The 25,612-nt window shown below is 39.5% G+C and overlaps 1 protein-coding gene across 1 annotated transcript; it reads left to right on the top strand.

The window, feature by feature from the left end:
• The first annotated feature begins 21,712 nt into the window (after nt 1-21,712).
• LOC147641419 (pentatricopeptide repeat-containing protein At3g53360, mitochondrial-like) lies at nt 21,713-24,331 on the top strand. The gene has a single exon (XM_086812452.1). The coding sequence runs from the start codon at nt 21,713-21,715 to the stop codon at nt 24,329-24,331; it is 2,619 nt and encodes an 872-aa protein (XP_086668578.1).
• Nucleotides 24,332-25,612: the final 1,281 nt, after the last annotated feature.

Consider the following 25,612-nt stretch of genomic DNA (forward strand, 5'->3'; position numbering starts at 1 on the left):
CTATGACCTATTCTCAATTCGAATGAAGCTTCTCATGAAGCATTTCTCTAATCTAAAAGTAATTTCTATGCTTGTCTAATTGGAGGCCAAAATAATGGCTTTTTAATACTTTTATGCTATTTAACTTATGGATAAAATTAAGAATCAATCCATAATTGGATAATGATCCAATTAGTGGTTATTCTAATCACATGAATAATACTCAGCTTTATTCTTTCAAATTTATTGAGAATTATCAGTAATAGCAACAACGGAGCTATGGCAAAATTTTTGAAAAATAAAAACATAAATCATTTTCATTGATATTATGAAAAGAGGACTTCCTACCATATTCTAGGATTAATCATCCTAAATTAATTGAATGATTCTCATTATAATCATGAAAATTTAATTTTTATGTTTATGCATAAATAGTTAATTACGAAAAAGAGGAATTTCTAGTAATCCATTTTTATGTTAAAAGAATAATCTGAAATCCATGTACTCCAATGAAGTAAGAGAAAAATTATGATGCATGATGCTAAAATAATGAATATTTTATTTAAAATTTAAAGAAGGATTTTAGTTAAATTTATCTTTTTGCATAGATAAATTTTGAATGATGAAAGAGGAATTCCCACTATATTGGAATCCAAATATTTAAATGAGGAAAGTCTAAGTCCTAGTGTAAAGGAATTAATGAAGGATTTTATTTAAATTTTAAGAGAAAATTTAGTTACATTTATCTTTTTGTATAGATAAGATTAAATGATGAAAGAGGGATTTCCACCATATTGGAATTCAAATGTTTAAATGAGAAAAGTGGAATTTTTAGCTTAATGGAATTAATGGATATTTTTATGTAATTTTTAAGAAGAATTTAAGTAGATTTAATTTATGGTAAAAGAGGAATTCCCACGATAATTGGATTGCACTCATTGAAATGAGAAAAAGAAGGATTTCAAGTTTATTCAAAAAAAAGGAGAAAAAGAAGGATTTCAAGTTTATTTCAAGTTTATTCAAAAAAATATTCAAAAAATAGGTATTGATATTTTAGTTAAAAGAAGAATTTTTATGATATTTAAGAAAATATGGATTTGAATTAAATTTTAGTTTCAAAAGATGAATTTCCACCATAATTCTACCTAACGAATTGAGGTTGAGAAATTATGTGGCATAAAGAATATATTTGGATATTTTAATTGGTAAAATCACTAAATTGATATTTACCCAAAATCTAGATGTTTAGTTGAAGGTAATCCTTGTAGAACTAAACCGAATGAATTTGGTTAGACTACGTGAGGGATGGATAGTAAACCTAATTGTCCTTCTCTCGATCTAAATCAAACAAAAACTTCGTGTGACCAATTCCAATTACTAAATACAAAGAATAGACTACCAAAACTAATCTAGTTTTTCCTTCACCAAACTCACCAAGAATCTAGTTGGACAAATGGATAAAATGATGGGTAGATTACCCTCATGAGAGATCAAGGATCCTCATTATGAAACTATGAATTATGGAAAAAGGGTTGTCAGAACCGATCTCAAACTAGAATTTTACTTGAATTGGAACCTCTGTTTTTTCAATCAAAGGACTGTTTTACGCACCAGAATGCTGGAGAAAGCATTTGGTTTATGTTTTTCTAAGAGGAGGTTTGTTGGAACAGTTGGCAGGGAGTCATCAAGGGACGTTGCTTTCGCGGCAAAGCCTGCTGAGGTCTTGACCTGCCTCGGTATGGTTAAAATGGTACGCTTTCGATACTATGGGCGAGGATCGACGAAGCGGTCCTTGAGTGAAGTGCTAGGACACCTAAGGAGGATCCTAGAGGTTTCTGACCAGGTGATGCACGGGCTCGCGGTTGCTAGGATACCCATGCATACATCGAGGAAGATTTCGGATGGACAAAAAGGAAAGATTTTTGGGAACCAAATTTTGATACTGGATCTCATTGGTTGGCCAGTTGGTCTTCAACGGAGAGTTCAAAGGATATATTTTTGTAATAATACAATGGACTCAGAATTTTGGAAAATGATGATCAGAAATATTATGATTTCTATTGAAGGATTGTTTTTAAAGCCAGTCGAATCTGTTATACATGGCAATTTCATATTGGGTGTGTGTACATGGTATGCCTACCTTGATTTTTGCATGAATCGCCAGCTAGGGGACCTGGGAACTCTTTTTCTCGGTACCCAGGCAAAAACCCAACCAAATATTTATAAAGGAATCCCACCAATTCAGTGGTCGGGTGGTTCGCTAACCCATGGGTAGGATAGGAATTCCCATGATAATTGGATTGCACTCATTGAAATGAGAAAAAGAAGGATTTCAAGTGTATTCAAAAAAATAGGTATTGATATTTTAGTTAAAAGAAGAATTTTTATGATATTTAAGAGAAGATGGATTTGAATTAAATTTTAGTGTCAAAAAAATAAATTTCCACCATAATTCTACCTAATGAATTAAGGCTGAGAAATCATGTGGCATAAAGAATATATTTGGATATTTTAATTGGTAAAATCACTAAATTGATATTTACCCAAAATCTAGATGTTTAGTTGAAGGTAATCCTTGTAGAACTAAACTGAATGAATTTGGTTAGACTACGTGAGGGATGGATAGTAAACCTAATTGTCCTCTCGATCTAAATCAGACAAAAACTTCGTGTGACCAATTCCAGTTACTAAATCCAAAGAATAGACTACCAAAACTAATCTAGTTTTTCCTTCACCAACCTCACCAAGAATCTAGTTGGACAAATGGACAAAATGATGGGTAGATTACCCTCATGAGAGATCAAGGATCCTCATTATGAAACTATGAATTATGGAAAAAGGGTTGTCAGAACCGATCTCAAACTAGAATTTTACTTGAATTGGAACCTCTATTTTTCATTCAAAGGACTGTTTTACGCACCAGAATGCTAGAGGAAGCATTTGGCTTATGTTTTTCTAAGAGGAGGTTCGTTGGAACAGTTGGCAGGGAGTCGTCAAGGGATGTTGCTTTCGCGGCAAAGCCTACTGAGTTCTTGACCTACCTCGGTATGGTTAAAATGGTACGCTTTCGATACTATGGGCGAGGATCGACGAAGCGGTCCCTGAGTGAAGTGCTAGGACACCTAAGGAGGATCCTAGAGGTTTCTGACCAGGTGATGCACGGGCTCGCAGTTGCTAGGACACCTATGCATACATCGAGGAAGATTTCGGATGGACAAAAAGGAAAGATTTTTGGGAACCAAATTTTGATACTGGATCTCGTTGGTTGGCCAGTTGGTCTTCAATGGAGAGTTCAGAGGATATATTTTTGTAATAATACAATGGACTCAGATGGGCATCTCTATCTAGTTGACCCTCCATTAAGAGCAAACCCTCCTTTCCGCAATTTATCATCTTTTATGCAATTTATTGGTGAAGGAGAGCTTGGCTTGTTAGGATACTGCACAAGATTGACTACAAGTGGAGCTTGGCAAACCCATATTCTCCATGTGGAGTACCCAAGGGATGGAGAAATCACATTATAAAGCAAGAGGGGTTTATTTCAAAAATACAAGACATGGAGGTGGAGCTTTTGCAGGAGGAACACGTACAAACTATCTACAAGAGATGTTCAATTGGTTTTATCACACAACCTTTGGAAGGGTATTGGTTAGGGAGCGCATGCAACTAGCTCGGCGCAGTCGAGGCGAGCGAGACACGATCTAGAGATCTTAGATGTTAACCTTTTTTTTGAAGCAACTCTTTTGTTTCAAACCCCCCTTTGTAACAAGCCTATCTGGATTTTCATTTGTAACCTTCTTATTGAATATCACCCTCAGGTAACTATGCAGGCACCGGCTAACTCTACTTTGTGAGCCCCCCTATATGAGGAGAAGGCATTTACAAGTAGCACGGGTTGCCTGGTAGGTCCCGGTTTAAACACCAGATGGTGGTCGATTGTTGCCAGATAGCATGAGATGATTCTGGAGAAGGTTGGCACACTGCCAACCAGGCTACATGCATATGCGATGAGTTATTATACACCTACTGCATATGGGCTGTAAATTTTGGGTCCGTTTGCGGCGCCCAGTTTCACACCAGCCTTCTTGGGGGGAAGGTGCGAAGGGGGGCGTGAGCCCCTCTCTACAGGGGGACTCCCCCCGGCCCGAAGGGCCGTTTACGCTAAACTCCATGCGAACTTTGCGGGCCAATCGGAATATAGATTCAGTGGTCATTTATGATTGCATGATGAAAAATCATGCACGCAAAGCTCTATTTAGCGAGATGGTCTTTTCACCTAAAAATCACTCTTCACCCACGCTTTTTGCATACAGCCTTTGCTCTCACTTCTTCCAGCCAGCTACTATCAAAGCTTCTTCACCGAAGCACACGGCTGCTGGGAAGCGGTAGCTATCTATTGTAATTGCATACAGTAATCAAAAAATTTTGATTCTCCATATCTCTGTGTTTTCTCTTGTCTACAAAGATCTTGGCTTCTGTTGTTTCGTAATTTCTTACACTTCTAATAATAATTAAAATTTTAAGTTTCTCTTACAATGTCTTGGTGTCATCATGTTTGTTTAACATGGAGTGTCTATCATGTGCCAATTTGTCATCCAAGGCATCAGAAATGCTCCTGGAGGACTGAGGAAGCTGTGCCAGAACAGTGCGAATTTGGCCTCTGCAACGGTGATGTAGGCTCAAAATTTGCACTATTCTGGCACTTCTCCCTTAGCCACTCAGGATCATTTCTGATGCATTTATAATGAAGTTGAGCACACTAATTATGAGAAATAGTAGTTTATAAGATAAAAATACCTTTAATGATGTGTAAAAATATAGTGTGTTTATCATCCAATGCATCAGAATTGCTCTTGGAGGACTGGGGAAGCGATGCCAAAATAGTGCAAATTTAGGCTCTGCACACCAGCAAACAACGATGCAGGCTCAAAATTCACACTGTTCTGGCACTACTCCCCCAGTCACTCAGGATCATTTCTGATGCATTTATAATGAAGTTGAGCACACTAATTATGAGAAATAGTAGTTTATAAGATAAAAACACCTTTAATCATGTGTAAAAATATAGTGTTTATCATCCAATGCATCAGAATTGCTCCTGGAGGACTGGGGAAGCTAGGCCAATACAGTGCAAATTTAGCCTCTCCAGCGGTGGTGCAGGCTCAAAATTCGCACTTTTCTGGCACTGCTCCCCCCAGTAACTCAAGATCATTTTTGATGCATTTATAATGAAGTTGAGCACATTAATTGTGAGAAATAGTAGTTTATAAGATAAAAACACCTTTAATCATGTGTAAAAATATAGTGTTTATCATCCACCAATGCATCAGAATTGCTCCTGGAGGACTGGGAAAGCTATGCCAGAACAGTATGAATTTAGCCTCTATAGCGGCGGTGCAGGCTCAAAATTCGTACTGTGCTGGCACTGCTCCCCCAGCCACTCAGGATCATTTCTGATGCATTTATAATGAAGTTGAGCACACTAATTGTGAGAAATAGTAGTTTATAAGATAAAAACACCTTTAATCATGTGTAAAAATATAGTGTTTATCATCCAAAGCATCAGATTTGCTCTTGGAGGACCAAGGAAGCTATGCCAGAACATTGCGAATTTAGGCTCTACAGCGACGGTGCAGGCACAAAATTTGCACTGTTCTGGCACTGCTTCCCCAGCCACTCAGGATCATTTCTGATGCATTAAATGAAGTTGAGTATACTAATTGTGAAAAACAATAGTTTATAAGATAAAAATAGCTTTAATCATGTGTAAAATTACATTGTTTGTCATCCAATGCATCAGAATTGCTCCTGGAGGACTGGGGAAGCTATGCTAGAATAGTGCAAATTTAGGCTCTGCAGCGGCGGTGCAGGCTCAAAATTCGCACTGTTCTGGCACTACTCCCCCAACCACTCAGGATCATTTTTGATGCATTTATAATAAAGTTGAGTACACTAATTGTGAGAAACAATAGTTTATAAGATAAAAATAGCTTTAATCATGTGTAAAATTACATTGTTTATCATCCAATACATCAGAATTGCTCCTGGAGGACTGGGGAAGCTATGCCAGAACATTGCAAATTTAGGCTATGCAGCGGTGATGCAGGCTCAAAATTCGCACTGTTCTGGCACTGCTCCCCCAGCCACTCAGGATCATTTCTGATGCATTTATAATGAAGTTGAGTACATTTTTGATGCATTTATAATGAAGTTGAGTACATTTCTGATGCATTTATAATGAAGTTGAGTACATTAATTATAAATGCATCATTTCTGATATAATGAAGTTGAGTACATTAATTATAAAAATAGTAATTTATAAAATAAAAATACCTTTAATCATGTATAAAAATACATTATTTGTCATCTAATGCATCAAAATTGCTCGTGGAGGGCTGGGGAAGCTATGCTAGAACAGTGCAAATTTGGGCTCTACAGCAGTGTTGCATGCTCAAAAATCACACTGTTCTGGCACTGCTCCCCCAACCTCTCAGAATCATTTTTGATGCATTTATAATCAAGTTGAGTACATTGATTATGAGAAATAGTAACTTACAAGATAAAAAAATACCTTTAATCATGTATAAAAATACATTATTTGTCATCCAATGCATCAGAATTGCTCCTGAAGGGCTGGGGAAGCTGTGCCAAAACAGTGCAAATTTGGGCTCTACAGCAGTGCAGGCTCAAAATTCGCACTATTGTGGCACTCCTCCCCCAGGCTCCCAGGGTCATTTCTGATGCATTCACAAAAACATTGATGGTACAAACTAGAAAAAACAATGATATACTTGATGAAAATAAGTTTGCAAAAATTGTATTGTATTCATTAATAAGAAGTGATACATCATCTTTACAAAAGCTTTCTTACAATATTGAGCTTCCTTCTCTTGTTATTGGGCAGAGTGTGCTCAAGGAGTGATTGGGCTATTTCTTGAAAATCCTCTATGCCTATGCTTTTGGCTATACCTATACAAGAGCAAGAAGCTTACCTCTAAATCCAGAACCAAAAACATCGAAGGCAAGGGATTTTTTAATCAGAACTATACATTTGGTGCTCTGTGCCATAGAGGCTACACATAGCACCTTAGAGAGGGCTTTCAAAAAGAAGAGAGTGAAGGCAGATTGAGGGGTGTAGTCCCTGTGGATAATGGCGATGCCATCCCCATAGGAAGTTGACCAAGATAGTGTGCCAATGCTGCATCATGTCCATGGACCTTAGCCTGGTCTCTGCTGCCGCCGCCTCTCCCAGCAAATGCGTTAATTTCGACCACCCTCTACAATCAAAGGAAAAATCAAAATATTTTCCTATACATAATTATAAATGTTTCTAGGTTGTAAAAGGTTGATTATTACCTCTTGCTCAATGTCTTCACGAGGGTGAGCGACTTTTCAAAGTCAACTTCACGAGAGAACATGACAAAGAGCTCGCTCTTGCCCACCCACGGGGTGGTGGAGAGGAACTCACAGAAGTTGTCAAAGTGGGTAGCCATGTGAATGCAAAGAGATAGTGTGAGCTCGTGCTTGGTTTCTATCGCGTGAAAATGAGAAAGAAGGCACCTTTGGCTATTTATAGTTAAAATTTAAAGTTTGGCCTTTTCACACTAGACCACTAAACAAAAAAATAACAGTTTGCAAAAAATATTAAGACTTCAATTAAATAAAGATTGGTTAAAAAAGAGCCTGCTACAAAATTACAAGCATGTCATCTAATCTAAAATTGGTATAATGTCTTCATTTTTTGCCCCTCTTGTGACATTTACTTCATGTTGATCGAGTCCAGACTTGAAAGCTTGTCATTGCCTTCACCTCAATCCTGAAACTCTTGCCCCTCACGTGCATCAAAATAGAGGCTATTTTCCCATATACTTAGTTCATCTTCAAGCTCTTCCACATGCCTACTATGTGTTGGTAGGGCTATGCACCTTGTTGAAAATTCAAGGTCTCCCATTTGCCATGATTCTGAGACCATGGTTGTCCCCTCCTTACGCTTTCCCAATCTGTAAAAATATAGAAAGTGGCACAATAACCAGAAAGTGTAAGGGTTAACTCTAGACATGTAGTGGAATCAGATATACCTTTCTTCTCATCGACTTGAAACTTGACTCTTCCACATTATCAAGGCCCATGATGCTAAAGTGTTGACGCACGTCTGCTAGGCTGCAATGCTTGCTTGCTGCCACTCGCTCATGGAATTGGCATGGAATTGAACATGTGCACAAAAACATGTAAAGGACAAAACCAATTTAGCCCTACTGACCTAGATGCCTTTGAAAACTTGAGTGATGTCTTGATATCACTTACCATCTTAAACTTCAAGCATAAGATGGTCCAAGCATCACGTTTGGGCCATTCAGGATTGTTAAGAGGAGGGTTGGGGATCTCTTCTAGCTTGCCAAATAAACCTGGTTTTTTATCTACAAAATATGAGTGAGAAAAGAAAAAGATATTGTTCTGTACAAGATCACTTGGGCTTTGAGACACAAACATTGCCTCTCCAATGGATGCATGCATAGAAAACTCTGGTGAGGCTTTGGAGTGGTTGTTCCTCAACAGAATTAGAGGGGAAAATATCTACAGAGAGACATAAGAAAATGGAGAATTATAAGAAAATTTGAAATAAAAAATCCAATATTAGCATGTTGTTAAAGCTGTGTTTATGTTACAATGACAATTTGAAGGAAACCTTGGTCATTGGCCTTGAATGTACAGGTCTCCAAGGGTATACACATGTTGCACTATGGCAACCAGTCCTTCCTTCTTAGTATGATTGAAGCCTTGTAGCCACCCCTTCCAATGATGTAGCATATTCCCCAGTTGATGCACTCGATGTGGTCCCTTAGAGCTTGGCTGCATGTAGACCCAAGCCCCAACCCTGAATCTTGTTAGAGCCCAAACTCCATTCTCATCTCTTGTGTTATGCCGCACAAGCTCTTCCACCTTCTCCCTAGGTCTTCTCACATTACTGGAAGAGGCCATGGTGGTAAGAAAAGAGAAGAAGGAAAAAGAAAAGCTTGTTTTACAATAGAAGAGTGGAGAGGAGAGAAAGTTCAGGGTTTTCAGTGCAGCACAATGGAAAGCTTAAAAGAGGGTTAGAGTTTGAGAATAGGCTTCCTGAACCTAGAGTAGACTAAAGAGGGATAGAGTTTCTGCAGCAATGGAGAGGGAGGGAGCTTGAGAGAGAGAGAGAGAGGGAGATTGAGAGGGAGGGAGCTTGAGAAGGAGGGAGAGCTTGAGAGGGATGGAGTTTCTGCAGCAATGGAGAGCTAAGAAAAGGAAGAAAGAGGGAGAGGGAGCTTGAGACTGAGGGAGCTTGACAAGGAGGGAGAGCTTGAGAGGTATGGAGTTTCTGCAGCAATGGAGAGCTTAGAAGAGGAAGAAAGAGGTTCAAAATGAGCTTTCCAAACCTAGAGTATGTTGGGGGGAGTTTGAGAGGGAAAACACACTTTTGGAAAAAAATTAAAATTTTTTAATTTTTAGGGTTTTTCATCTGTGCGATTCTAGGTGGGGGGACCTCTAAGTTTGGGCCCAAGAGGTAGGGGGACAAGAGTAGTAATTAGGCCCCATTAGCAAACCAAAGCCTAGGCCCCCTAGGGTCAAAGAAGTCAAAAATGTGCACCCAACCTCTTCCTATTGGTCCATTCCTAATCAAAAGTTAATCCAAGAGGCCCTCTTTGGGTCCAAAAAATTCCTAATGCAAAGGTATTAGTGAGATAGTTCTTAACTACCAATGGTTTGTACAAATTAGACATGTATGAAAAGTGTTATGTTTCTTGTCTGTCAGAGACACTCCTAATGCAATGAAAGCTATCCAATTGTGGTATCCCAGGCCAACTATATGCTACTCATGCTATCACAAAATAAATGAAAATTTTCCTATCCACGGGCTCACCCATATCACCAAGTAGCTTCTGCAACCAAGCTACCTCACAAGCTGCCATAGCAGCACCCTTGTACTCTACCTTTGTACTCGATAGTCCACTAAGCACCCGTGATTGCTACTCTACATGTGGTGCAGGAACATCTATAACCTTTCTTCTCCATAGCATAACCAATAAAGATGTATTTCTCTACCTTTGGATCCAACTTTGTTCTCACTTCATCACAGGAACATGCACATATGCAGTACACCCAAATACTTTCAAGTGAGAAACATCTGGTCTTATTCTTGTAAACTTCTGTTCAGGCTTCATATCATGAACAACTGTAATGGGTGTCCTGTTCATAATGTACACAGTACTACTTCTACCCAAAAATAATGTGACATATTCTTTTCAACCACATCAAGGCACATATCACTTCTGCAATGTGCCTATTTTTTCTTTCTACAACACCATTCTGTTGCGGAGTGTATATGCATGTAAACTATCTCTTGATTCCCTACTTCCTCAGGAAATTGTTGAACTCATTGGAGAAATATTCTTCCCCACCATCTGATCTTATGTATTTTATTTGCATGCCTTTTTCCTTCTCGACCAAGTATTTAAATCTCTAAAAGTGAGCAAACACCTCACTTTTCTCCTTCATGAAGTATACCCACACTTTCCTAGTGTAGGCATCAATGAATGTAATATAATACATGAAACCTATAATTGTTGCGGTCTTGGTCGGTTCCCATACATCTGGATGTATGACATCTAATGGCCTTGCACTGACATGCTTTTCATGTGGGAAAGCATGTTTGACCTGCTTACCAAGCTGGCATGCTTCACATACTTTGTGCATATACGATCAACCTTAAACTTTGGCAAACTTAAACAATATTTTGGGCCTACATAGACTTCAATTGCTATACATTCACATGACCAATGCACTTGTGGCATATGTCAATATCTACAATGACACCTATTTCATGTGCAAACATGGCTGCCTTTACTTCAGGCATGTTCACATATACAAAGTAAACATCTTGCAATTTCTATTACCCTTTGCAACCAAGCGACACTAATTTTTGAAGTCTTCCACAAAACATCCTTGAGGATTAAACCTCACTTACAAACCCTGCTCAACCATCTATCCAACAGAAACCTAGTTCTTTGTAATATTTGGAACATGAAGTACATCTGCCAAGTACTTCATTTTTTCATCCTACATAGATATCCTACATAGATAATGGAACTTTACCAACATGCGTAATGGGATGTGCAGTATCGTCACTTCCTGGTTTTTCCATTTTTTGCATGTCTCTAAACCACTTGGCACGATTAGTCATATGGTTAAAGGCACCAGAATCCATATACCAGGTATATTAATATTATGACACATCTTATGGAACTGAGTATGTGCTGCATCACAAACAACTACTCACTTCTATCATCACCTCTCTCTTTACTAGATGATACATAGTTGCCTTGCACAACTTTCCACTTTTAATGTCATTTTGCTTTTTATAGCAGTTCTTTGCCATGTGCCCTAGTTTGCCTCAGTAATATCACTCTATGCTATTTGCATTCTGATTTCTTTGCCAACCTCGGCCTCTTTGGCTCGCCCTACCTTTAGACTGGCCTCTTCCACATGTGTCTGATTGCTGCTGCGAATCTATAGATTGTTGTTGTCTATAATTCTGATTTCCTTGTCAGCCAACACCACCTTGGCCTCGACCACGAGCTCTACCCTTGCCTCTACCTAAAGTAGAGTAAAAGGCCTATTCTGATGTGTTCTTGCTTTTTGAAGAAGATTCCTCACCTAGTGATGTTTCTTCTATTATCAACATAGACACCAAGTCTCGAAAGTTGGGAATATTCTCCCTAACTACAATGGAGGTCTTGAATGGCTTGTACTCTTTACCAAGCCCATTCCAATAGACACTCACCAAATCATCATCTTCCATCGATACATTGATGGACCCAAGGGATTCAACAATGCCCTTGATCTTTAAAGCATACTCATTGATAGACATGCTTTTACTTTCCATAGTATGCAGCTCTTACTTTAGCTACAATTTCCTTGCCTTTGTGTTGGTCTAGAACATTTGCACCAGATTATTCCACGCAACTACTGGAGTGTTGGCATCATGTATGTGTCCTATCATTGTGTTTGTGACATTAATTGAAAGCTAATACATGACTTTCCTTGCACCCTGGTTCCAATCCTTGAATGCCTTTATGTCTGCTAGAAGTGGCATTCTCTTTAGACAACTTAGGAGGCTCCTCATTATCTCCCTTGACATAGTCCCAAAACCTTTTGCCCATAAGGAAATTGGTCATTCTGAACTTCTAGGCATGGAAGTTATTATTATCCAGCTTCTCACTGACAATCTGATTGATTACGTCAAACATGTTTTCTTGTAACAATCAAAAAACTGCAATGGATAATTTTTGTATGCAACCTATAACACAACAGTATCTTCTGTGACTACTGTCAATACTTTAGCACAACCTGTAGGTCACCAGATCTGACCAAAGTACATGTACATACACCCAATGTCAACAATACATGTGCAAACACTGTCTGCACTCCCAAAATGCAATATTGCACTATAACCAAATTTTGACCAGAGATAGTTCTCAATCAGAACTTCTCAACTTAGTTCTCACATAAACTGGAGCTCTGATACCATAAAGAGAATATGGGGGAAAGAGAGAGCTTGAGTTCCTTGTTGCCAACCAAACACACACACACAAGAGAGTGCAAGACACAAGAAAGAGATGGATGGCTGAATTTTCTTCTATCTTCTTCTCTTCTCTATGTCCATATAACTAAAATATAGGAGTACATACATAAAGGGAAAATACTCTCCTACAACAACATACAAAGTGATCGTCGGTCTATAGTGTGAACCCGACTATATGCCATAACTCTAGTACTCCAAAGTGGCTGTCACATAGCCTATCATCCCACTAGCAACCTATTGACCATAATCTCACTAACCCTTCTAGAAACAAGTGCAAAAGCTATCACCCAAGCGGGTCATCAATGTCTGTCGTAGCACTAGTTGAGCTTGATATCTCAACAAGTTCATCCCAAGCCACTTTTGTTGATCTCATACCTACCATAAGATGGAAGAGTTTCTTATGAATATGAAGGGAAATAATGGCATGGGCCCTCTCATCATCTTCAACAACTTTTGGATTTTCAAGGTCCACTTTCTTTGTGCTTTTTACCAAAGGCCATAAACCTTTAAGCATGAGCATGTATTTTACTTGAACTGCCATCAAACGTTTTAATCAAGTCTCCCATCTCCTTCAACATGATTGATAGGGTAGGAGAGGTCTTACCACTTGTCAGAAAACAAGGGCAGTGTCTAACTCTGTTTACAAGAGAAAAAATAATTCAAGTCTTGAAAAGTGGTGTGCTTGAGCGGGTTTAAGGATTAAAAATCACCTTGCACTTAGATGAGCAAGGATGAGTAACCTCTTTTAGCTTTGAGAGAGGTTTTTTTTAACCTTAGCGAAAAAAACTTTGATGATTTTTTTAAAACAAAAAAATGTAGCCTTGTTGCGTGCCAGAGTCGTCAGACGTTGATGTTGTCGTTTTGTTGTAGATTCTATTCTGCTTGCTGTCTGCCAGAGTTGTCGGACCTTGTAAGGCCTTCCTTTCTCAGAAAAAAACATTTTTCCCAACCAATGAAAAAAAGGAAAGCATTTTACTTGACCAGTTTTACCTTAAGAAATTTAACATCCCAACCGGTTTTTATGACTAAATTGATAAAAATGCAACCAGTCTTTTCAAGGCTAGCTTTGATCTTTGTCGGTTTTTAAAATTCTAGCCGATTTTTTTACACTAAAGTTTGGTTTTTTTCTCACACCCAGCCCTTTCTGTTGTTGGTTGATGTTGGCTATAGGTCACTCGCGTTGCCGAACATCACTCTGCCATCAATGTGAGCGTTGTTGTTTAACGGACAATGCAATGGCTACCACTAACGTTAACGTCAGACATCGTTGCAATGCTTTATCTCCTTCATCTTCTCACCTCCTATTTTGAAGACGGTAGCTCCTTCTCTTCTTTAGATCCTTGTTGCAAAGAAGCTCCCATGCGTCTTCTTCAAAGCTCCAAGGCTTCAAAGAGACATCACAAAATTTTTCAACAAACAAAATGGACGAATTCATGGCAGCATTTTTCTTTGCCAATGACATTCTTCTTCTTCTTCTTCCAAGCTTCAAGATATTCTATATCCATACCTTAAATCAATTTTGTTGAACATCTAACCATGCAATCCATCCAAAAGTTCATCTATTTTAGGTATCGCCAGGTGTTTATTCTTGAATGTAAGTTAATTTAATCTCCTGTAAGTAAATGCACAACCTTAGAGTTCCGTCCTTCTTCCTTTGAAAGAGAATTAGCACACCCTAGGCTTGATGAAGTTATGTTCAAAGAGTTTCTTCAACTGCTCCTTAAGCTCAATTTCTTTAGGCATAGCCATCTTATAAGATCTCTTTGCAAGAATTGGTTCAGCTCCAAGTACAAGATCTATCTCATGATCCACTTCTCGAGTTGGGAAAAATTACATATGCATGCTTGCTTGCTCTGCCATTCAGGTTCAAACAAGCCTCATTCTTTCCCAGTAGAGTTGAGCTTAACAAGATATATTGCTTCTTTCTTCCTAGGTCCTTTCAACATTCTATATGGCTTTACCAATTGCAACTTTGGAGATCCGATGACTCCGATACCTTGAACCTTATTTCCATGAAGATCCAAAAAAAGAGATGGTCACCTTGTGGCAGTGTATATCCACTTGATTCTAAGTAAGCCAATCCATTCCGAGTATATCCACTTGATTCTGAGTAGGCCAATCCATTCCGAGAATTCCATCATAAAGCCCTAAAGGTAAGACTTTGAATTTGCATTCACAGTGGAATTCCCATCTAGAGTAAATTTGAGGTGGTATGCAAGCAAAATTTTTCCACAGTTTTTTTATCTTGTTTTCAGTCTATTTCTAGCTTCTTTCATAGGAAAAATGAAAGAATGAATGCTTCTAGAATCAATCAAAATCTCAAACTACTTACCTTAGTAATTAGCTCAAATGATTAAAAAATTTTGATTTTGGCCTTGATGTTCAATGGCCACATGAATTCTATCTTTATCCTCCTCCAAGTCAACAATGATAACAACTCTAGAGGCATCTAGCTGAGCTAGAAAGTTTGTTGTTTGATTTCCCCAATTCTAGTGTGAAGGCCCTTGGTAACCTTGGTCGAATGCAATAGGTCTCTCATGATGATTGGCATATTGGGACATTCGCTCATAATGTGCCCTGGTGACATTGGTAACATTTTTGTTCCCTTTTGAGCTGTTGCAGAGATCAGTCGGGCACTATGAAAATTTCTCTCCTTGGCTCTGCATTTTGAAAACCTTCGCTCAAATCTTGAGCCCTATTTCTCTTTGTCCTGGGTGGATTTTGGTTCTCAAATTGGGGCTGATAATATCTTCGAAGCAAATGGGGGCAACCTTTTAGATTAAGGGTTCTCCTTCGGGAAAACCTTGGTGAAGTGTTTTGCCATATGCACTGCTTTAGCTATAGAGTCTGGCTTAGCATTGTTAACTAGCTTATCTATAGGTGAATTGTCATACCTCCATGCAAGGCAACCTAGATCTCCAAATCAAGCCTCCTACGAAAAACATGAGAGAGAAGAAGATAAACTCAAGAATAGCAAAAAAAACCTAACTTGGCATCCTATGTTTAACCACCCAACCATTATATGTAAACCCATGCTACACATCACTAGGTCTTTGGCCTACAACCGCCACCCACGAACGTTACCCGTTCACACGTATTAATATAAGAGATGATATGCAATAGTATGCCGCCATTGGTTTTCCCACAAAACGTTTGCGTGTCCCACACATTACTGGCATGTAAATCTCGCGTATCAGTGTGGTCCCACGTGTTGCCACGTGTAAGGGTCGTAACATTCTTTCTCCCTTTTAGGAATCATCGTTCCTCGATGAAAAACTGAGGATAACTGAAACTCCGTTTCCCAAGTTACATCTATTAAGGGAACAAGGAACTCCTGAAGAATACGATTTTGCAATCGTCTTTCTTTTCGTTCTAGGATCTATTCTGGTCCATGATCTTCTTGATCAGGTTCCTACAAAGCAATCATACCATCAACTAAATTATCACCGTCATGAAGATAACACTTCAATCGACTCATATGATATACTGCATGGACACGACAATCTTATGGTGGTAATTCTAACTTATAAGCCACATCTTTGACTCGTTTTGAGATCATCCATGGCTCACAATATTTAAGCGATAACTTTGTAGATTTACCCGCACAAAGTGTCTGAGTTCCCCGAGGAACAAGTAGAAACACTTTCTCCCCCTCTTTAAAATAACGAGCTATCCTCTTGGGATTAGCATAATTAACTGCTCGATCCATAGCCTGACAGATATAATCTCAAGCTCTAGCTAAATTTAACTACATTTGAGACAGAAATTCAGCTGCACTGGTTGTCTTCTGAGGTAATGCAATTGTACCAAGCATCAATGGATTATACCTATAGCTCAATTCAAATGTGTGCCAAGTTTACTAAGAACATCCTACCAAAATTACATGTAAACCACGGATCTCTATCCAACATAATGGATTCTCAAGCCATGTAATCTAAACACGTTGGAAATAAATAATTCCACTACTTTGCACAGCTTCAATCTTGTTCATAGTAGAAAAGAAATGTGCCATCTTAGATAAACTTTCCACAATGACAAAGATAGCATTATAACCTTTCCTGGTTCTAGGCAAACCCATAATGAAATCCATGGAAATACTCTACCATTTCCTCTCTAAAATAGGTGATGAATGTAACAATCCAAGTGACTTCACACGCTCGAATTTAGTAACCCAACACTGTAAGAAATGTGTCACATAATGATTAACATGTTTCTTTAACTGTGGCCACCAGTAGAAATGTTTAATGAGCTCAATTGTTTTCTTAATTTCTGGTTGTCCAGCACATGGACTATCGTCACATTCTCATGTCATTAATACCCTCAAATTATCTGAGTCCGAAACACATATCTTGCCATTCCTCTTTAGAATTCCATTCTTAATGGTAAATCTACGTTTACCAATTAATAAATCAGATAGGACTGATTCCTCATCTACTTGGCTAGCCTTTGTGGTTGGCCTCAACACGATTCTTTCAGCCTAAATGAGCCGAACCAATGACCTTGAGACCTTCCATGGCCATCCTGCTTCATTCATTGTAATTGGAAATATAAAAAATACTCATCCTTTACATCAATCTAGTTATGAATGAAGGAATTCAACCAAATTATTTCCTTCACCACGGAAAGGTCCTAGCTGAGATTTGTGCAAGGCTTCACGAATATCGCTCTATCAAGTTCTTCCACTAGGGGAGAAGATTTTCCTGCGTGACTCATGGTGACAATTCTGAAAAAGATAATCACGTATTTAGATTATGAGATTTGGGGATTTCAAGTAAAGAAAAGATTTCTTTATTTACTCAAAAGCTCTTATAACATTGTAATAGGGAAATCTAATCCCTGCTTCCAAACAAACAAAAGTTTTAATATTGTCCCATAATTACAATTTTTTTGTAGGGAAGATACAAACTCAAATGATTTAACCCTAATAAATATTCTTCTAGGGAGTACTAACTTCATTCCCTGATCCAATATTTCTTAACTACACTGAGCTTATTGGTAATCATGGCTAAACTCATGCTGGAAGGATATAATTGGAGAAATCTAAGCTAATATGATGAACTTTTTGTCGGCAATCACAGGTCCAACCTTGGAGCTATGGAGGATGGAATCTCTCCATGGTTGAGGAGGAAGAAGAAGAAAGAAAAGAGAAAGCAAGAGGGAGCAAGTTGGGCACAACACAAGGTGATCCTATTATCAACGAATATGAGAGATGAATGAACTACCAAGTACAATACCCTTTCATAGGCATTAAACCCTATCTTTTGACCCTAACTAAGAGGTTGTTCACACCAAGTTGGCTATAAACCTAATGACCGGATGCCCATATCCCCAATGTCACATGATATTTTGGTGTATTTCTAACACCCTCCCTCAACAAAATATCCATGGCTACTATGCTGTCAATGCTAGCTCTAGTTACTGCTTACAAAGCTATTTATGATGACCATCCAAGTGCCCGTGGGTCGTCCTACCCATGGTGGTTTTCAATGCCAGACAATGACGACAGATGCTAGACTTCTAGTTATGATTACAATTGACTAAGGATAGAGGGGTGACCAAGAGTGGGCTGGCCTTGGCTAGTTTAGGAAGCCACCTATGCCTTTTGTAACATCAAGGCTAAATAACAAGTCCAAAAGATTCAAATTTTGGGGGACGACCCGAGCAGAGAACCCATGACTCAACATAAAATAGGAATTTAGAAATAAAGGGAGAGTCCCCCCTTGATGACCAATATGTTGATGAAGATCTTCTTGATGTAGCTCTTGATCTTCTTCATGTCGATGTAGATCTTGGTGTTGATGTTACCCTTGGTCTTCTTTATCCTTGATTTCATTATGTAATGAAATCCATGTAGGCAAGGACGGATCATATTCTCAAAGTGTTTCATAAAGCTTGACATGATGATGATGCATGTCCCTTTCAAATGATAATGCACTGAATCTGCTTAAAGAGGTCTTAGCCTTAGCAATGGCCAGTGTCTTGCCCTTGTACAAATGATTTATGAGCATGATAGATACAGTACATAAAGCACATAAGCTCCCATTGGGCCCAAACAATGCTGATACAGATTTATACACCCAATTTTGGATTAACAAATTGACCTCTCAAATCACGGGGAAATATGATTTGATGCTTTAAAGAGGTTTAGCAACACTTGAATGTGAGATATGAACCATTAATGGCCCTACAAACCTAGATGATTAGCACTAATCAAGGTATTAGTGAAAGTAATTTTTTGTTAATAATTAAGTAAAAAATACCATGATTTGGAGAGCACTATCAGAGGGGCAAGTCAAGGGGCTTTCTCAATATGAAGCTTTGGAAAGCAATAGCAAGTCCCCAATGGTATGATTGAACCCTCCATGGTCCAAGGACATAAGGATTAGTGCCGATTAATCACTGATTAGACGAGGCAATTCAGTGTTTATAGTGCATAACAAGGGGCAACTTAGAGTTTTCAATTGAAGCACCAAATGATGGGTCTTTTGCAAATGAAGCACATAACAAGTAATAGCAACTCCCAATGATGAGTTTCTAACTCATAAACACAAGATTAACCACTCTTATGCAAGGTTAATCACATCTTACCAAAAGGGCTTCTCCTTGTGTGTCCAGGCTAGAGGCAGCTGCTATAGACATTTTTTCAAGATTCTGCATTGTAGGCGAGTTCACAGCCTTCGAAAACCTCCGGGTAAGTTGGGATTCACACCGATTTGAAGCTAGTGAATTGCCATTGCATTTTCGCCCAAAAACTTGTGTTTTTCTCAAATTTCTGCTCTATTGGCGTTTTTGCATGTGATTGTGCTTCATTGAAAGGATGCACCTATGAGCTATTGTGAAGATTGAAGTTGTAGTTTGGGCTTTGGTTGTGTATCTAAGGAGAAATCATGGCTACAATTGCAAGGGGTAGAAGACGGAGATGGCCTAACTAGCAAAAGTGGTGAAAAATATTATTAACTACTACTCAAGATTAGGGTATGTGGTAAGATGAAGCTAATGAGAGTGGAGTAGATGATAAGCATAGCATAAACACTGAATAGCATGGTAAGATGAAGCTAATGAGAGTGGAGTAGATGATAAGCATAGCATAAACACTGAATAGCATGGCTCTGATACCATGTTGGCAATCACATGTCCAAGCATGGAGCTATGGAGGATGGAATCTCTCCATGGTTGAGGAGGAGGAAGAAGAAAGAAAAGAGAGAGCAAGTTGGGCACAACACAAGGTGATTGTATTATGAATGAATATGAGAGATGATTGAACCACCAAGTACAATACCCTTTTATAGGCATTAAACCCTATCTTTTGACCCTAACTAAGAGGTTATTGACACCTAGAGTGTTCACACCAAGTTGCCTATAAATTTAATGATTGGATGCACGTATCCCCAATGTCACATGATATTTTGGTGTATTTCTAACACTTTTCCTCTACATCAACCCAACGATGAGGCCACATAAGGAGTTCCTTGTAAGGTTGTCCAAAGTAACAATCTCTAAACTTGAGATAATACGTAGCCATCTTTACTTTATCGTTTGACATATACTAGAAGGCAGTTTGACATATACTAGAAGGCAGTTTGACATATACTAGAAGGCAATGCTAACAGTTTGATATTCACGATCAATGATCAATTGGCGTTGGGCCATTACTGCATCACAGAGCTATATGTTTAATATTCTGAATTTAAAAACAACACTCAATAAAAGAACAACATTTATTTATATATCAATCTTAGTTTTGTACAACAGTGTCTTTTTCTTCTTTAGATATATCTTGGGTTTAGTACTCCATTTCTTGGGTTTAGTACAACACTATCTTCTTGCTTCTTTAAATATATCTTTGTTTTAGAACTCCATTTCTTGCATGATAGGTTTCATGATGCTATCTGTGTTTATTAAGATTAGGAGAAGTAAGGATTTGGGTACTGGGGATAAAGAAGCTTCTAAAAATCCGTCTATGAGTTAGGTATCTAGGCACAATTGCATATAACTCGTCTATGAGTTACAAGGTATCTAGGCACAGTTACAAGGTATCTAAAAATCCGTCTATGAGTTACAAGGTATCTAGGCATAGTTGCATATATCCCAAATGCGTAGCTACACAGATATTCATTCCTAAGCATTCTTGCATGTTGTCAACACAGTTCGTGCCATGTGCTACCAGTTTAACAATAGCATGTATGCGGGTGCGTGTGAACCCAAGAGTTTTCTGGAGGCATTACTGCTGCTGCGGAGGTGTGAACACACCCTACTCAGATGTGAAGTGGGCTCAAACCCCAGTCCCCCTTTCCAATGTGAACACTCGAAGAAACTAGGAGTCTCTCTCTTTCTCTCCGCCTCTTCCCACCTTATTCTCTCCATTATCCTGAGATATCTCATGCATGAATTGTGCTTGAACCCTTCATATGGCGTAAAGCACGGAATGAAGAAAGTGAGGCAAAACTTCTCCATTGAGAATTGTAGCCACAGAAAATGGAGCCTCTTTTTTAAGACGCAGGACTTTCACGACAGAGAGTTGTTGGGAAGCTTAATGGGCTCTAGACAGGAAGCGTAGCAGGTAATCACTCTCCCATGTGCTCTATGGGACTTTTCACATGGAGATCGCTTGATGGGAAGCGATGGGTGTGGACCTCTTTGCGTGGAGATTGCTTGCTGGTGGGAAGCAATGGGATGGACGGGTTTGCGCCTCTCTACACGGAGGTTGGTTATTATGTAGCAATGGGATGGCCCCCTCGCACGGCAAATTATGTAGATTGCTTGATGGGAGTGCACTTCTTTGCGCAAGATTACTTGATTGGGTAGCAATGGGATAAGTACGGCTAACCGTACAGTTTGCTTGGGTATGAAGCAATGGGATGATGGTTGTGGGTCTCTTTGCATGGACGTTGCTTGGCGGGAATCGCCCCGTCGGTGGATTGTGAATCCTGGAGATTGATTGATGGGAAGCCGTGGGAAGATGATTGTGCGCACCTCTTTGCATGGAGAGTGCTCAATTGGATGGACGATAGAGGGCCAGCTCTGTTTGAATGTAAGTGCAAGCCCTAGCTGTTAAGTGTGTAGCACACTCAAACGAGAGAGCAGTCATTGAACATGCTTACCATAGTGGATGCACTTGCTATGGCAGGACCCAGCAGCGAGCCACCTTTTCTGGACGATTTCATGTGTATATTGCAGAAGTGCCAAAATGAGAAAAACCTAGCTTATGCCAAAAACATATACACCAACATCTGTGACAATGGGCTGGAAGCTCACACAGCCATAGGAAACTCCCTTGTATCAATATTCGCAGGTTGTGGAAGCATGACTACTTCCCACCAGATTTTCAACAGGTTGGTTTATCAGGATGACTCTTCATGGAATTCTCTTGTACAAGGGTATATCAAGTTGGGGAAATGGCAGCAGGCCCTCAAACTGGTCCAGGAAATGGATAAACTTGGTATCCGTTTTAGCAGGTGCACATTTTTGGCACTACTGAGTGCATGTAGTAAGTTTCAAGGCATGGAAAAAGGGCGGGAAATTCATGCTATGATTGCCAAAGAGGGGTATTCGAAAGATCTCTTTGTTGGCAGTTCTTTGGTGGACATCTATGCCAAGTTTGGCTTGCTTGTTGAAGCGCGGGAAATGTGCAATGAGTTGCCAGCTCGAAATGTAGTCTCATGGAATGCACTTATCACAGGGCTTGCAGAACATGGGCTGTGTGAAGAATTGCTGGACTGTTTAGAACAGATGCAAAACGAGGGCATTTTTCCCGATGTCATCACTTATATTTGCAGCTTGAGAGCTGTTGGCAGCATTGGAGACATAGAAACGGGCCAAACATTACACAATGATGTAGTGGTGGAGGGGTTTGAAGGAGATGCTGTCATTGGCAACACACTGGTGAGTCTGTATGCTAAATGTGGATCATTCAAAGAAGCACACGATGTGTTTGATGAGCTACTACTTCGAGATGTAGTCTCGTGGACAGCTTTAATCGCAGGGTATGCGGAATGTGGGATGGGTGAAGAAGCTCTCAAGTGTTGTGACAAGATGCAACTGGAAGGTGTGTATCCTGATGCCATCACATTGCTATGCAGTCTAAAGGCTTGCGGCACCATAGGAGCCATAGACAAAGGTCGTTGTTTGCACACTGAGATTGCCAAAGAGGGGCTTGAAATGGGCCTTTTCACTGGCAACGCTTTGGTGGATATGTATGCCAAATGTGGCTGGCTGGCAGAAGCACGGGAAGTTTTTGATGAGCTTCCAGTTCGAGATGTGGTCTCATGGAATGCTCTAATGGGAGGGTATGCTGAATGTGGGCTTCCCGGAGAAGCACTGACTTGTTTGGAACAGATGCAGGCGGCTGGCATTGTGTCTCCAGATGCTGGTACATTTGCCTGCTGTTTGAAAGCGTGTGTAAGAGGAGGAGCCATCGTAAGCAGTGGTCTAGAGTTGCATAATAGGATTGCTGAGGAAGGATATGAGGTAGATTCTTTTGTTGGCAATGCTTTGGTGGATATGTATGCCAAATATGGCTTACTTGAAGAAGCTTGTCATGTGTTCGACAACATGTCTGTCAGAGATGTCGTCTCTTGGAATGCACTCATCACAGGGTATGCTAAATGCGGCCTTAATGAGAAAGCTCTGTACTGTTTTGGGGAGATGAAATTGGAGGTCAAGACTTTGGATGCTGTCACTTGTGTTAGCACTTTGAAAGTTTTTAGCAGCAGGGGGGCTGTAAAGGGAGGCCTGGAAATGCATGCTGAGATTGTAAAAGTGGGGATCGAAGGAGATCCCGTTGTTGGCAACACTCTGGTGGATATGTATGCTATGTGTGGCGCATTTGCAGAAGCACAGGAAGTGTTGAACAATTTGCAAGTTCGAGATGTCATATCTTGGAATGCGCTTTTGTCAGGATATGTCAAACATGGTCTGGTGAATGAAGTATTGAACTGTTTGGTACGTATGCAACTCGAGGGTGTCTCTTCGGATGCTGTCACGTATGTATGCGTTTTGACAGCTTGTGGTAGTGTAGGAGCTATAAGCAGGGGCCGAGAAATTCACATAGAGATTGCCAAAAAGGGGGTTGAGAGAGATTGCTTTGTTGGCAACAGTCTGGTGGATATGTATGGGAAATGCGGGAGTATGGTTGACTCTCAACAGGTGTTCAATGAAATGCCTAGTAAGGACATTGTGACGTGGAATGCATTAATTACAGGGTATGCAGGTGAAGGAGAGAGTGAATTTGCTTTTGATCTGTTTGAGAGAATGGAGGAGGAAGGCATACAGCCGGATGGTGTAACATTGCTCAGTGTTCTGACTGTATGCAGCCATGTGGGCCTTTTGGATAAGTGTCAGCAGTACTTTGCTGCTATGGGCAAAGAATATGGTATCTCTGCCACTATTAAGCACCACAACTGCATGCTTGATCTGCTCGCCCGCGCAGGCCAACTCAATGAGGCTGTGGCAACATTGGAGATTTTGCCTTTCCAGCCTGATGTTGTTACATGGAACACCATGTTGGGTGCTTCTCAAAAGTGGTCTAATTTAGAATTTGGTAGACATGCCTTTGATCGTGTAGTGGGATCAGATGACAAGCGCGCCGCAGCATTTATCATGATGTCCAACATCTGTATGGATGATTATATGCTGGAAACAAAAAAGATCGAGGCAAGTTCCTTCATGGAAGGAGCCATGCAAGAATCGGATCAGGATAAGCGGAGATGTGTCTATATTGCTGGTGCTGACTATCCTTGACATTCTGAGGCAAAGATTTTCATGCAAAGCTGGACAATTGTAACTTATTAGCCACTCCAGAGGTTTTGTTGTCTGAGTGAAAACTGGATATGCACTTGAAGCAAGTTACCGGTTCCTATTTGTAGCATAACAGCTGAGCAGATTACCAATGATGCAAGCACAAAAATTGAGATGAATTGAGTTGAGAGAGAGAGAGAGAGAGAGAGAGAGAGAGAGAGAGAGAGAGTGATCGTTTCTTCTTCTTCTTCGACTTTGTAGGTTGGTTGTATCTGATGAGAGATTTGGCTTGTTTCTGGATTTGCTAGCTAGCTCGCTAGCTTGCTTCTCATCCTAAAATTCACTTGTGAAGAGAGGAGATGAGATTCCCTGTGCTTTCTTGTGCTGAGAACTTGACGGTGGCCATAGATCCTCAAGTTATGTAGCAGGTCCCCCTCCTCGTCCTGTGCCAACTTGTATTAATATATTTAAACTTATATTACTATATTACTTTCACAAGGAAGTTATTACTCTACACTCTAACTAAGACATAGTAAATAGTGTTCAGAAGTAGTAAAGTGAAGCTTTTGTTATCTAGGAGATTTCAAGAATTGTTCCAATTACTATACATAACTTTTTTCCCTCAATCAAGGAAAACATATACAATATTCCTATCCTTATAGTAAATTGATCTATCTATATTAATAAAGCAAATATACCCCATCCCTACCCCCAAGAGATGCTTGTCTCGGTATTGCTTTGTCTTAATGCACTATAATGCATAACGTGAATATTTATTTGGACTAAACTAAAGATAGATTTCTCTTTATCGTGAAAAAACCATCATAACAGCATGTAATAGCTTGAAATTGAACATGAACTTGGCATGGAATGTAACTACAAAACTTTTTGGAGCTTGAGCTTGTGTTCATGTCAAGGACCTCCTTGCTCTCTAGCAAGGAACCGTAGTGTTAGTGGTTAGACCTCTTGTCTTGGATTGTTGAAGAAAGTCCCTATTGGAATAGGTAGCCATGGTTACTCCCACATAACTAAACAAAAGATGGATTTCTTTTTATCATGATAAAACCATCATAGCAGCATGCAATGGCTTGAAATTGAACATGAACTTGGCATGGAATGTAACTACAAAACTTTTTGCAGCTTGAGCATGTGTTCATGTCAAGAACCTCCTTGCTCTGTAGCAAGGAACCACAGTGTTAGTGGTTAGACCTCTTGTATATATACAAATGGGCTTTGCCCGACCACCCAACTTAAGTGGGTGCCCATTGCTGACCTCTTTCCATA

Source organism: Cibotium barometz, chromosome 2, assembly GCF_041138505.1.
Source record: "Cibotium barometz isolate CiBa-2024 chromosome 2, ASM4113850v1, whole genome shotgun sequence".
Classification (NCBI taxonomy): Eukaryota; Viridiplantae; Streptophyta; class Polypodiopsida; order Cyatheales; family Cibotiaceae; genus Cibotium; species Cibotium barometz.

Excerpts from the sequence above, each read along its gene's own strand:
- LOC147641419 (XM_086812452.1), top strand. The coding sequence starts at position 21,713 with ATGGCAGGACCCAGCAGCGAGCCACCTTTTCTGGACGATTTCATGTGT.